Source organism: Harmonia axyridis, chromosome 1 (assembly GCF_914767665.1).
Source record: "Harmonia axyridis chromosome 1, icHarAxyr1.1, whole genome shotgun sequence".
In the NCBI taxonomy this organism is placed as follows: Eukaryota; Metazoa; Arthropoda; class Insecta; order Coleoptera; family Coccinellidae; genus Harmonia; species Harmonia axyridis.
In genome coordinates, this window is record NC_059501.1 from 63,585,790 (window position 1) to 63,601,327 (window position 15,538).

At 32.3% G+C, this 15,538-nt stretch overlaps 2 protein-coding genes across 7 annotated transcripts in view; one reads left to right on the forward strand and one right to left on the reverse strand.

Annotated features, from left to right (window-relative positions):
• Positions 1–9,881, forward strand: part of LOC123685720 (RNA-binding protein Pasilla) — a 210,864-nt gene extending 200,983 nt beyond the window's left edge. For all 6 annotated transcript variants that reach the window (XM_045625597.1, XM_045625554.1, XM_045625562.1 and 3 more), the window contains 2 exons: positions 3,724–3,960; positions 5,795–9,881. In XM_045625597.1, the coding sequence (XP_045481553.1) occupies positions 3,724–3,960; positions 5,795–6,027 (470 nt within the window). In that variant the 3' untranslated portion in view covers positions 6,028–9,881. The remainder of the gene's footprint in view (positions 1–3,723; positions 3,961–5,794) is intronic.
• A 473-nt stretch (positions 9,882–10,354) lies between these two features.
• On the reverse strand, positions 10,355–13,137 carry LOC123685760 (probable maleylacetoacetate isomerase 2). Its single transcript, XM_045625629.1, has 4 exons — positions 12,883–13,137; positions 12,757–12,808; positions 12,479–12,705; positions 10,355–12,359 (listed from the first exon to the last, which is right to left on the reverse strand). Exons 1-4 carry the CDS (start codon positions 12,892–12,894, stop codon positions 12,003–12,005), a joined length of 648 nt encoding a protein of 215 aa, XP_045481585.1. The 5' UTR covers positions 12,895–13,137; the 3' UTR covers positions 10,355–12,002.
• Positions 13,138–15,538: the final 2,401 nt, after the last annotated feature.

The following is a 15,538-nucleotide window of genomic DNA, read 5'->3' on the forward strand; positions in this document are numbered from 1 at the left end:
CATATGACTAAGATGTTTAAAATACTGATGTGTTCACTGCTTAGCTTAGATTTTGTTAGATAATTCTGGCGACTATGCTTGGCATGGGTCAATTTTCCCTTTTCTTCCTTAAGGTGGCGCTATACAAAGAATTAATGGCATTTTTTTCAAAATTTTTTTTGTTCTGTCAAAAGAAGTTTATTATTGGAATGATGCGGAAATCAAGAGAAAAGGGACCAATCGCATTAAAATTCAAGAAGGTTAGTCCTATGGAGGGTAGAGATAAAGAAATATAAAGATATCTCTACATTCTCTACCCTCCATAGCAGGTCCCTTCAAAAGTTGCCACTTTAACCTTAATGTTTTCCGAGAGTTATTCATTCATTCATTCCTCTCTTTAATGTGCTCACCATTTTTCGGTATGTACACATATCAAGTCTCGACACGTTTTTATTGCATACTACTCAGTCATACTACATTTAAATCTAGACAATTTTTGTTTTTGTGACAAACTAAGGACATACACAACCATCCATGCCCTTGCCGGGATTCGAACCCGATACCTTAGCTTTGGCAGTCAGGAACCATCCTACTGCTGCCACCAAGGCTGGCTTTTTCCGAGAGTTAGTGAGCACACCTTTGTTTTAGACATCTTACATATGACAAGTGAAGGCACTTACTTGCGTTTTAATTGGATAAATATCATGTGACTTGACATTGAAATGCTGGAACGACCCGCACGGTGATGGTTGATGGTGACAGGCAGTCGCTAGGGGGTAGGCAGGGTAGGCGGTCACCTAGGGCGGCAAAATTCAATAGCGGCATTTAAAGCTTGATCAACAAAAATCACATGTGTAGAAATTCAAAGTACCAAATGAGATTTAATTCAGTCAGCAACAACAGGAAGGAATACCGATAAATTTAAATAACATCAAAAACCACAAAAGGTCCGCATTATACATTATACTCATAAATATCCAGATGTGGCGTGATCCCCTCATAGTGCTGTTTACGAGTTATTGAAGCTAAAAAAACACATGCACCCATCAGGCTTGTCGGCGTTCCCTTTTAAGTTGCCGAGTTTTATGGCCACTTGGGGTTCTGGATTATTTTTTTTCCAATTCCCTAATCAGAATGTTGATTCCTCAGAATGGAATGCAAAATATAAGAAAACAATTCCATTTGATCACTTCCAACATTCCATTATTTTATAATATTCTTCATTTTCTATATCTAATTAACTAGTGTTAGTCGCATTCGAATTAGATAATGGTTCATCCGCATCATCCGATTGTTTTACTCGATAATCTTAAACAAACAAAAAAACAAATTTATTTGTTTCTCATTTGTAAACGTCAGTTTCCAAAAACACAATATTAATCAAGAAAGTTTATTTTATCAAGTCACTAACTTGTAAAACTGACAGTTAACTTGCAAAATTTTTACAAGTTAGTAGTATTATTTACATTAGAAAATTTTGTTTTATCGTCATATATGTTGAAAATCATGGTACAATTGTTATTTCCAGTAACACAGATTTTTCCATGTGGGTATGTCAAAAAAAATCTTAGACTTTCTGTTCCAGGAGGCCGAAGATTTACATATTGTCTGTATAACAAGCAAGGCTTGAAGCTGCAGCCATCATCGGTTATGGTGAATCTTCTTGTTGTTAAATTTTTTGTTTGCCGCAATGTCACAATAACGTATTTTCCCATATCTTCTAGATCATTCATGTTTAAGGAGAGAATTTCGTCACATCGACAACATCCAAAAATCCCAAATATTGTTACAATTTTAGCCAGCAACCACTGGTCATCAGGAGCATGTAAAAGAAATTGTTCAGCCTCTTCTTTACTTAATACCTTGGCCTTTTTTGGCGTATAACGCTCATTTTTTCGTTTCAGAAACGCTATTACCTTTTGAAATCTGCAAATGACAACTAAACGTCATATTTTTCAATAAATTCTTTAAGGAAAACAAACCTGCGAACAGGGGCATTTTCTTTCATTTCCAAGCAGCTTTTCAGCCTAGACCATTTTGCCCATAAAGTATTAGGGCTGAATCTAGCTGATAGTTGATTCAAGTAGACCAACAAACATCTTCACACTATTTTTGTTTTGCCACTTTTTGAAGTCGTCGTATTCTCGCTCGTACCTTGAAGCTGATTTTGCAGGTAATAAACTTGAAGCTACACTACTGGCTGCCTCAATAATTTCTTTTGGTACATTCATTCTCTCTTTCGCCAAAACAAATATAAAGAAAAATAAACAGACATGTTCATGGCAACGCTTCCATAGCTTACATAGACTTGTCTATGATAGCTTACGACATTTGAGACAAATTATTGAGATTTTTTTGGAATTTATCTAACCTTTTTACAAATGAGAAACAAATAAAATATAAAACAATACACGCAAGGTAACGGGTTTTACTGGCTCAAGGAGGTAACTGACTCGCCTGCGGCTCGTCAATTATATCCTCCATTCGCCAGTAAAAACCCTCTTACCTGGCTAGTAATGTTATATACTATTTCAAGCTTCTTCTAAAATCGAAACAAAGCTAGGAACCTGAAACTGCAGGGCCCACTCTAGAGGGGCGGCAAATAATGGAGGGCGATATTATCTACATTTACTGGAAGAATGAATTAAATAATTTTTTATCTGAACGAATTTCACTGATGATTTTTTTCATCAAATTTGCTAATCTTAAACATCTTTCCATCGTGAATAAATATTCATCATATCAAAGAAAAAAACGAAGGATCTGAAACCTGAACTCAATTAATATATTTTATCATAATATATTCTTTAGAATTCAGTTGAGCACGTTTATTGTTCATTACATTCCACTTATCCTAAATCATCTATTGGTTTAAAATTTGAATCCATGAAAAATAGAACGGTAGAAACGCTTGAGCAGGCGCTGGATTATCCAATATTAATTTTTAGCATTCTGCAGAGTTAGCATCTGTTAGGGCGGCAAAATGAGTATCTGCCTAGAGCGGCAAAATGGGTCTCCGCCTAGGGCGGTAGTTTGGCTAGCGACGGCCCTGGATGGTGATGCGAAATCATTACAAACAAATTCACTCACAAATAATTCCGAAAAAACTTTGATGGAAATCGAGCTTGTAAGGAGAGGAAGAAGGATATTCTGCATTCAGATTTGTTCATTTTGGATAAAATTGATCTTTCCATTGAAATTTACAATGCTTTCAAAAATGAAACAACACTCATATTAGCATCTCCCAATCTCAATTTTCGCACCTCAACACTACAGGCTACAGCAGGAATATTCGCAGTTTTTTTTAACGACGCACACCGTTGCTATTGGTCACATCACTAACCTGTCCCAACAGCTCAAATTTTCCACCAGTTTCACCATTGCCGGTCGAGAAGGTACTTCACAACCACCCAAAAGTTTTGCGAAATGTGACTGCAAAATTTTGAATTTTAACAATTTCAATGCTTTATTGAAGCGTGTATCGTTCCATTTTTAATAATGCCGTTGTTTCAACTCGTCAAATTTCGGAAGATAACAGCTGCCCAGATAGAAGCCTATTCAAAATTAAACCTTTTATGGGAAAACCTACTTAAGATTCACATAGCCGATTATAAAATGGAAAAAAAAAGAATTAGTTATAGTAGTAGTAATAGTAACCGTCATTATGTTGTCCTTTGCAAATGGCCATCGACCTACATAAGGTCCTTCATCCTGAGTTATAATTTCTCAAATGATATTTTTCAGGGGCTACTACACCATCGAATCGACAGAGCTTGGAGCGCTACGATGCTGCTTTTGATCCATTTCGGCACCAAGCCTCCGCTGCCACGGCCCCCATATCACTGAACAATAACAGCTTCGGTCTAGGAACAGGTCAGCAGATGACAGTTCTCAGCAAAAGTCCAACACCTGCCGAACTCAGCGGTCCTAAGGACACTAAAAATGTAGAAATTCCAGAAGTTATCGTTGGTGCTATTTTAGGTAATCCATACTATTCCATACATGGTTACAGCAATCCATATCAATATTACCAACCATGGTGACTCCAAGTGGAAGCAGTTGGATCAAATAATTGAAACGAAAATATTTCATAGAATTTATATTATGGTGAAATGGATACTAAGCATTTCACTGAATAATTTCAACGTTTTAACCATTTAATTTGTAGATTTTTTTTTAAGAAAGTAATGTTTATATAATGCAACATTCCTAAATTTTATCGTTTATTTTTCATTGTCAGATTTGTCTTATCAATCGTTTTATTTTAATCTGAATATTTTTCTTCCACATCAATTTTGGATGTAAAGAGGCTGTGATTAAGATATTGGTATTATAAATCATCCATTTGATCATTTAGGAACTCCTAAAATTTAAAAAATCTGTTATCAATTCTATTGACTATTATAGGGCTCAGACTTTTTGAAAGTTTACAATTTTAAATTTTTTATTCCAAAATAATTCACAAGGCCATATGTTGCGATATACCTGAAAATTGAACTGAGTGTTAAACTTATTCAGATTTACCACTGAACCAAAATTACACTATACATATCATAAACAGGATCATTTCATTTACCTGTACAGTTTTAGGTATCAGGTATACATCAATGTATATTCTTCACTTGTGTTACCTCTGCTTCATGACATGTCCATCTAATAGTTTTACACTGAAAGAATGAAGTTTTACTTTTTCAATATTTCACTGCTTGAGTTCACATAATCTCATAACATTTGAGCATTTGTTTGAAAATTTTGAAATATAACAATGATATAGATATTTGGCTGATCTAACTATCAGAATGTTTTAATAGATGTTGTAATCTTCATACATCCCGATTAAACAAAATCCTGCCATTTCCCTCATATCCATTAATTCCTCAGGTCAAGCGATATTTGTGTCAATCAAAATACAGGGAAGGGTTGAAGTTATCTGTTTATTATTACTGTTATATTGTGATTGATATTGGTTTTGTTTGAATAACTTTGTTAATGAATTTTCTGCTTTGTATTAATTCTCCACTACTAAAAAATATAAATAGTAATTTAACTAAAGTCCACATTATATAGCAAGTTATCTGTGTCCTCACATTGTGACTAGACTATGATAAAAAATTAAACAATTCTCTTTTTGAACGTATAATAATGAGAATAATTGAAAATATAGACTCGTGTAAACTTAAACAGGACTGGAGATGCAACATATTTGTTTTATTTTTGTGAGCTCAAGTTAGTACTATGTTGTGTAACAGTGTTATGCGGTTATGATAAAGATGAATTAATTTCATATGCTATAGATATTCAGGGTGTTTTTGATTTGATGCGAATGACTTTTCAAGAGATGATTTTTCGGTGAAAATCAATAGGGTTTTTTGTCAGAATAACAACAAAACACATTAAAAATGTTTCTTCTTTAATAATAATTCTCTATAATTTTGGGGGAAATGTAGACTGTTGATTCTTCTCATTTGTTAGCAAATCCAATTCTTTTAACCTTTGTCATATTAGGGATATTAAATGAAAACAATAATTTTCTTATCTTTGAAGAGCTGTTGCTTGGACGAAAAGAAATACAGGGTACATTATGGTTGGTTGTAGGTGGGTGAAGAATCACCTTTTGAAATATTTCGCATCTGTTTGGAAACACCCCTCACAGTTAACATGAGCAAGCCGGTTACGCAAACTCATAATCGCCTATAGACGATTTGACATCAAAATTGGACAATTTCTAGTAAAACGCGAAGCATCCTTTTGAAGGAATAGTTATTAAGGCGGGTCAATTCTCCAGTTCTTCTCTCAAAGCAGGTCTTCATTCCAGGTCCAGGAGGTAGATCCCTGATAGAAATTCAACAGATGAGCGGTGCTAATATTCAGATATCGAAAAAGGGCGTCTTCGCCCCTGGTACTCGAAATCGCATGGTTACCATCACCGGAAACCCTCACGCGATACATACAGCCACCTATCTTATAGAGCAACGTATCTCCGAAGAGGAGATGAAACGCGCAAGAAACAACGGAGGGTTGAGCATCAACCCTCTGGCCATGCAGTGATATCATCAGTTCACTTCGACGAAATTATTCATTCACTAAGAGAGGTACGCGCAGCAGAGCTTGTAATTAGTTTTCAATTAGATAGCTATCGGGTGGCTTTGAATTTTTCCAATCATACAACACTGAAATTGAATATGCAACTTTCTTCTGATCTTGAATGAATATTTTCAATTGACGTTTCCGATAAAAAACCTATAGCCGATTTGATGTAAATATTCTCAATTAGATTTCAATTGTACCTATGGAAAGATTCCAATTCACCTAATTTTCACATAATTTTCGAAACTAATCATTCGACGAAATTTATAGTCATAGTAGAGAAATATGACAGCAGTCATGTTAAGTATTGATTCTGAATTCGATTTCACTGTTGCAATTCAATATCTTATGAATACTAAAAATTTTATGTGCTTCAGAACACAATGTTTGTTTATTTCTTTTGATAAGATTTGTTGAAAATTTATGTTATAAAGTGTCGGGTAATGTTAAAAAGAAATTCATAGTCTATTATAATTAGATTTTATTACCTCTGTTGATATACCAATTCATTTTAAAAATTTGTTGTTGGTTATTACTAATTAATTTTTTTCATTGATTATTTACATTGTATCATGTCATATATGTGTATATGTCATGTTTTATTGAAATTTTATTAAAAATGAACATTGATAAGTATAATTTTATATATCTTCAAGGAAAGTGTATATGTTATATATGTTAACTGAAGTGGTACTTTGTGATAGGTAATGTTAAGCAGAAGATTATATTTCCAAAATTTGTACCTGTATTTGAACCTCAATTATCGCTTGGCTGGCCAAAATACACAAATCATCCGAAATAGAGTGATATTACCCATCGCAATACCGATATCACATATTATCCCGTTTATAATGACCTGTCACATCTTAACAAAAATGCTTTTAACAGCAAGAACTGAAGTTACCATTATAGGTGTTCAACATAGTCACTCTTTGAATCGGGGCAATTATAAACGGTGATCATTTCATTTCACTCATCTATTTGATGGCATGACATTGTAAATAGTCATAAAGTAGCCATCACATTTATTCATCCAAATTCAAAGCTTATAGAATTATATTGATTGAATAAATATATATGAATATATATTATATAAATATGGAAAATATAACTGAAATTATGTATGTATATTGTTGTTATCGCATGTTGTTATATTGTTAATGTTTGGACACTTTCAGAACAATTTTGAACTGAAGCCGTTGACAAATCGAATATTCCACCTAAATTTCCAATATGCTGTTTTCTGAATTATATCAATTTACAGACAATAATAAAGATTTCCTGATAATTTAATTAAACAATCACTAGAATAAAATGTTACATACTATAGAAATCAATTTTATCACTAAACAAGTTTTTCTCAAAATTGGAAATGGAGACATTAATGAGGATATCCAAAAATTCACTTGCTATCTGTTAATTATGTTATTCTGATTTCAATATCTAATTACATTCAATTTGAATAGTGTTCTTTTTCACTTGTTATTCTCATCCTACTATCGCTAAACATATATTAATATATATTCGTATTCTGGGAGCTTTGTATACAACAGTGTTGATTATTATATTTTTTTCTGTTATATCTATGCAGGTCATAGATTTTAATGTGGCATTCCATATCTTATAGTTATATTAAATTGAAAATTAAGTCATATCAATTTAATCGATTGTTGACGGCATAGTTTACTTATTGAAATGCCGAAACGCTGCATAGTCTCATTGTCTAAATGTAACGTGATTTAAAGTAGTTAAACAATAGTAATGTTGGTAAGCCTCTGCCCAAGAACATCTCTAGTAAATTCATTTTTATTGAATTAAGTTTCAACAATGGTGATTATGTTTAAAATCAACTTAAATCAATTCTGGGATATCTGATTTTATGGCGATAATGCCATAACATAATGGATATCGATTCATAAATTTTAGCAAATACTTAACAATTATGCCTTGAAATTATGGACATAACCTTTGAATTATATGTAAATTACTATAGGAAATGCTCTTCTATATATTCTGGTCTTATCTGTAATTGTCTATTTGATGTTGTGGGCTGAGGAAGTTGTTTCAATTTAAAGTTGTGCTTTTTTAAATAATCTACTTATGAAAATAATTCTACTCATGTTGACAGTTTAGGATATAAGGATGTTATATGTCAGTTTATTGGTCTTTCTTTTTCAAGATACACATGCCTCATACTTTGATATAACCTGTTCTATACAACATACTGTTGCTGTGATATTCATCACGTCACGTCGAGTCATCAAATTTCATAAAGGGAAATGACAGAAGACCTATTAATTTCACAATATCACTGATTATATAATCGTTTGAAATTGCTATTTACTTTATTACATGAGGGCGATGGTGTTGAGAAAATTTGTTGGTATTCAAAAATTTAATATCGTTATAACTGCTTTGTTGTATCAAGACAACATAATATTCTAAAGGTCTAAAGAACAATCAGAAACAAATTTCACATTGTATAGTATCTTTGGAAATGTCTAATCATGGCAAATTATTCATCTATCAGTTTGCTCCATTATTGAATTTCACCTTTAAGTCATACATAAAAAAATTGAGAAGTCATCAAAACTTATTCATGGATTTCTTCAAGTCCCTTGTTTGATCATTAATCAGTTGTATTATATTCCTATCTAAATATACAAAGCGAAATAGATATTTGAGTGCAAATGATCAGTACATTAAAAACTGTCATAGTAAATAATATGTTGGTATGGAAATAAGACCATTCAAACATCTCATGAAGCATGAAAATTTATGTATATTATTGTATATTGCGATTTTTGAAGTTTTAGGTGTAAAAATTTGTGAAGAAAAAGTTCATTACCATTCATTTATATCCATAATCATTTGGTATTGGTTCAAAGGGTTTATATTTTATTAAGAGGATTTTTGTTAATGTTTTCTTCAATATTACTTTGAATACTTCCACTAAGAAATTATGGTTTATTCAAAATGGCCTAAAAATATTTCAATACCTTTGGAAAACATTAATGACTATTCTAATTATTATTTTTTCTTCGTAGTCACTTCATTTCAAACATTACCACTAGATAAGATATATCAAGATTTGACATAGTTATATTGAATAGTATATATGAATTAGACTATTGGTACCTTATGGGAAATTAAATGTGTGCCTAATGGTTATTACCTTGAGGTAACTGAAAAATGCACATTTTTTCTGAATTTTATTTTCATACTGATTTTAAGGATGTGATTATTTACAGAAAATACTGTTGATGCACCTGTTTTCTCAATTTAAGTAGCCATAACAATTTTAAGAAGGCTATATCCTTCAAAGTGAAAATTATGTCAAAAAATTTCAATAATATCAACAAGATTGAAAAAACAGTGTGGCACTTCTAATTTTCTTCATCTATTAGATTGAAGGATAGTAGATACAGTAATGATTGGGTGATCAAATGTTGTGACAACTTTATGTTGTATTCATATTTTTCGTGATAACTTCACCTTATCAAAGCATCAGGGATTGGACTTACTCTGATGATATTTTTCTGTTCTGGTTAAAGTTATACACTACATGAGATATAAGTAGTTAGAGTAAGATTGTTTATAATGGTTATAAGTAAAAGAATTTAAAGAAAAAAAATGGTAAAACGGGTTATGCGTTTAAAATTTTTCAACTGAAAAAGGTAATTTGTAGAAGTCAAGTGATCTACTGTAATGTCCAAAAATTCGCTCTTCACATTGTTTGTTGTTCACGTTATTAGATAAGATTAGTCCACAGCATTGTCAACACATTATATCTTAATAAAATCCATAGTGCCATATATCGTATTATTCATGAACTCCTCATCGTAGATAACAAGCTGGAACCATCAAGATTTTCGAAATTATAGGATTTAGAATATTAAAAATCTTATTACTATTAAGTGAAAGACTTATCTATATATTGATGATTCTCAGCTTGTATCATCAATTAATTAACATACCATTTCCACACAACTCTCTATCTGAAATTCCTCCTGAAAAATACAGCAAATCTTCAATGATCTCAAAGATAGAGAGTGAATCATTGCTTGAGTTTTAATTTTTTGTAGCCTATCACAGACAAATCATTTTCTGAAATGAACATACAACACAAGCTTGTATAATTCCGCTTTTTTCATTTTTATTGGCAATTTCATATATCCGTCCATATATTAATCTAGTCAAAATCCAAAATTTGTAGTTGACTTATAATAAATAATGTTACGAACTATTTGTAAATATATATTGAAGAGAAAAGGCTGAATAAATGATATTATTTGAAATGCGTTTATTGAAACAAGCGTCTCTTAACATTATATATATATTTTTTTTTGTAAATATATAAAATACATAATATGCCTCTAACATTAAAAGAAGATGAAGCAAAATTTTATAAAGCACACATTATAAAGCAAAAGCAAGGAAAACATTTCAAAGATCTTGTTGTAGCCAAACTGATAGATCACAATGAAATTAATATTGATTGAATATAAATTGATTTACTATTATCCCAGTCATAATCTATGGATCCAATACAGCTAAATTGAAAAAATTAAAATAATCACAGCATCGGAGCGAGTGACAGTGACAAGGACTTACTCATAGTATTTATAAACAAAATTAATGAAGCTGCAGAAACTATTGATTTTATAAACGGTGAAGAAGTAAATGTTAATAGAATCAGTGAATTGACTGACGTCAATCTAGTGAAAAAAACTTATAAAATAAGTGAAGAAGAGTTCCAAAATAATGATTTGTTAGATTCTTGTTGTTAGCCGAATTGCAATAAAGTAAGAAATGTAAAACTGAATAATTATTAAATAATTTCGTCTTACAAATGATTTTCAAGCAAGAATAAATATTTTTTTCTATAATATATAAATATAGATTTCAACTAATGAAATGTCACCAATGAAACAAAATTTCAAAAAAACCCTAGCTAAGGTGCACAAGGTTTTCATATATAAAATTTTGGGAAAGAATATTGCAATTGTTAAAATATAATAATTCAAGCTGTGCCATTGAAGAATCTCAAATGATAAAAAAAAGCTAAGCAAACAATTCAATACAAAAATCTATTTTGACCTTTGTCTCTGAACTCCCCAAAAGTTATCCAAGTTTTTGGATATTATATTCCTAAATTTTCAGAGGTAACATATTATGGTAGTGCTTTCTTGAGCTCTCCAAACTGGTCAATATACATATAAAAAAAAATCATAAAATAACTAATGAAATAAAATTTGGCAAAAAGCAACAAATAAATTCAAGCAAAAGCTAAAAATATTGAAATATAAATATATAAAAAATAAGTATTTTTATATCTACAGTGTACATTGGAAGTTGTTTTTTGAGCAAAATTACCAGAGGAAGTTTCGATGTGGAAGTTCCACATGCATGGATAATGAAATAAATAAATTACATCTTCAAAATTCAAATTATTCCAATACAAAAAATTTTAAAATATATGAGAAAAACAAACATATTTTTAAGGGAACTCTAAAGAATTGTGATAAAAAAAATTGTTGCTAGTACCATAAGGATGAAAAATTTGGACCGTTTACAAACCAAATCTGTATACAGGGTGTCCTGTTGCTAGGATAAATAGAATAAAGCAAAATAAGTTGGATTTGTTCAGTAAAAAATTATCATAACTACATCCATATTGAATATACAGGGGGCTGAAAGAGATATTTTTACAAACTTTTTTAAGGCTATATCGAAACTATTTCTTCAAATTCAGTCCACTGAACAAACAACATATTTTGGAGTGTTCTAACTATCCACACAACAAATATTAAGAGTTCAACATCCAAACCAACTATTCATTAAACAAATCCGTAGTATTGAAAAATATTTCAATTACAAAACTATCTTTGGAAAAATTTGAAATTCAAGAACATACCTCTTATTAAGTATTTTCTTTATTTGGGAAGTTCCTGAGGACAATCTGGCTGATTACTTGGATGAGCTGCTCTAAAACAGGGATGGTTCTCAAGCTCTCTATCAACTCTCAATATTGTAGGAAAAGGTCTTAAATCAACATGAAATCTTCTGGCATTGAACACTTGCGGAATAAGACAGCAATCAGCAAATGTAATTTCATCTCCAACGCAATACTTTCCAGCACTTGATGAGAGCAGTTTTTCCACTGCTCGAAAACCTTTATTTATCCAATGTTGAGCCCACTCATTCTTTTTTTCTTCTCCTACAAAAATGAGAACCTGAAGATTTTGCAGTGGCTGTATACCAGAAGAAATAACGTCGCAAATCTCTCTAACCTAAAAACATTTATGATTTCAATCGATACAAAATTAAACGCAAATTGAATTGTGACAAAAGAATAAGAGAATACTAAAAATTCTTGAAAAATCATGTTTTTTCAAATTAATCAACTTACTCGTGCACGTTTCACGACATCATGAGGTAATAATGGTATATGAGGTCTGGTTTCTTCTAAATACTGAAATATACTCAGAGACTCGATCAGAGTTATTCCATCTATATGAAGTGCTGGTACATGTTCCATGGGATTGATTTCTCGATATTCATTGGAATGATGCTCTCCTCCGTTCTTAATAAGTGACACTGGTTTTATATCATGAGGTATTTCTTTCAAATTCAAAGCTGAAACTTTCTGTTTTAGTAATATTATGGTTGATATCAAATCAAATATACCTATTCTCACCCTCCAAGAACAAGAGCTTCTCCAGTAAGAATAAAGCAAAGTCTAAAACAATTGGTCAGATTGAAGTATTTCAACATAACTAAATAAATTGAAGAAAATAAGATGTAAATACTTACTTTAGTTGCCATGATTATACCTTGTGCACTGAACTCAATATTCTGAATGTGAAGAGTGTCTCAACAGGTTATCTCTGTATTGCAAAAGAAATATTGAAACCGGTTCGTTGTAAATAAAGGGTCATTTGAAACTCAATAGAGATAGCACACTTTTTCTATACAAAACAACCTTATCTTTACTGTACCAAAGTTATCTCATTATTTTCATTGTTAACTGTCAAAAAAGCCGGTTGTAGGTCAGAGGGGAACTTGTATCTACTGAAACACTTGTCCTCTCCCTAGTTGGAAACGAGGTGCCAGTTTCTTCGTCTTTGGTCTTTTACCGGTCAGTAGGGGTCCTTTTTACGAGGGTGGAAACCTGTTTATATGAACACAATCAGACAAGTTATTAAATTATTTGTATCATTCTTAACTCTTATCTGTTAGGCCAAATGATCCAAGAATGAATCCTACTTGATGAAGCAAAAATTAATCTTTGTGTCCATATTATTGGTGCTTCCAAGGTTCTGGAGCTTTGCATAGTATCTATATATGCCTCTAGGTGTTTCTATCTTCAATTTGAAACTTTCTGCCGACAGGCAGACAATTTACCAGAATTTGGCCAGAAACCTCATGTTATAAAAGCAAAGAAAAAGTATAAAGTCACTTCCCTCAAAGAGAAGCGCTAACCGTAGTCACATGTTTCGGGCTTTCCGCCCTCATCATAACGGTGAAAAAGTGAGCAACACTTGGTGGAAAACAACAAACAAAGTCAACAATATAAGCCAGCCGCTCATTTGTGGTTTTAGTAAGCAGATCCTATTATATGGGCTACAGGGCAACAACCAATGTCAACACCTAGACAGCTATAGCTATAGCTGCCTACGCATATAGCTATAGCTACCTGCGGGACATATGAGTACAGAACAATGAACATGTAAAAGAAATAATGCGGGCAATTGTTTAAAAGCAAAAGTATAAGGACATCTATCTCCAGGAGAAACACTAACCGAAGTCACGTGTTTCGAGCTTTCGGCCCTCATCAGTCGGAGAAAAAGTGAGCAACACTGGTGAAAAACAATAAACAAACGGAGTCAACAACTTATACTTTTTATCTGCTTTAAAAAAAAACCGCCTCATTATTTCTTTTACATATTTATTTTCCTAGACTCCGGATCTCACGTAGGGTAGCTATAGCTGCCTGCGTGGTGACGTTGGTTGTTGCCCTGTAGCTCATAGGGTCTGGCTTACCGAAACCACAAATGAGCGGCTGGCTTATAGGATACTCGACTGGCTGCACCAGTTCGAATTAATTCGAGCTAATTATGTCATTTAGCTCTACAAAATTCGAATCAATCTGCAATGGTCAGCCAGTCGAATACGCTATTATGTTTGTTCTTTCCCACCAAATGTTGCTCATCCCAACACTTTTTCACTGTACGAAACACGGGTCTTCGGTTAGCGCTTCTCCTTGATGGATATGTACTTATACTTCCTTCTTTGCTTTTAAACAATTCCCATCATTATTTCTTCTACATCTTCATGCTATGTTATGAGACGACCAAAACTGAATCTAATATATGTTAGCTTAAAGGGGGGGCCATATATCGAATTTTTGAATCGATTGCCATTGATTTAAAAACAAACAATTAGGAAGCAGTTGGCGGTTTTGGCAACAAATGTTAACAGCATCTGGGAAATTGTCAGACAGAGAAAATGTTGTACCTTTTTGATGTAATTTGTTTGAATCTACACTTAAAATTTGTATGAGGTGGGACTGCACCAAATGAATCGAATAAGTATCAGTCTTAGTAAACTTTTATGTTGTATGAATGTTTGCTTCATATCACTCCATAAAACTTTTCTCATAAGCAATTTCCAAACACTTCAGATGGGGCGAGTCCTTGAAGGAAATTTTGGGCAAATTCCTGCACCTCTAGAGTAGGTATCTGCCATACCAGTTAGTCTAGGCCGCCGCCAGGACCGGCATACCGAACATTTTGCCGGTGGCACCTTTTTTGGATAATGATTAATTTATGTCCAATGGAAATTTAATTTTAATTTTGAATTGCATTGACGTTAATTATTCCATCAATCTGTCGCAATGTAGTTCTCAATTCTAATAAAAAAAATGACAAAAATATTTGTTCGTTCCCTGACGTGATTTCCATTTTGGAATATATATTTCTCGCCTCATTTAACTATGACAAAATATTTATCTTATCTCTTCTACAAGCAAGGAAGGGCATTGTCTCAAGAACAAGGGATCAAAATAGTATTTAGTGCAGTAAAACAAATAAGATTGGTTGAAGCTGCGCTATTGAAAAATACAGTGATCTACAAAAGGGAATCCTCAACATAAGGTAAGTAAATAGATATTTATTTCATCATCGACTTTTAAATTAATTACGTAAATTACGTTCAACCCTTTAAAATATAGCCCACTGCATCTTTCTCGTATAATATCCCACAAAACTTGAACCTCATTTGTTCCAACCATAGACCTAATATCCATATTAGGATATTAGGTCTATGGTTCCAACTAACAAAATTCTTAAAATTTTGATTGAATTAAATTGATAGGCAAGATCATGACAGATCTGAATCATTGGATCTACTATGACGTTTTATTAGTTGAAACAAGATTTAGGATTGTAGGTTACTTTACTTTTGAGTA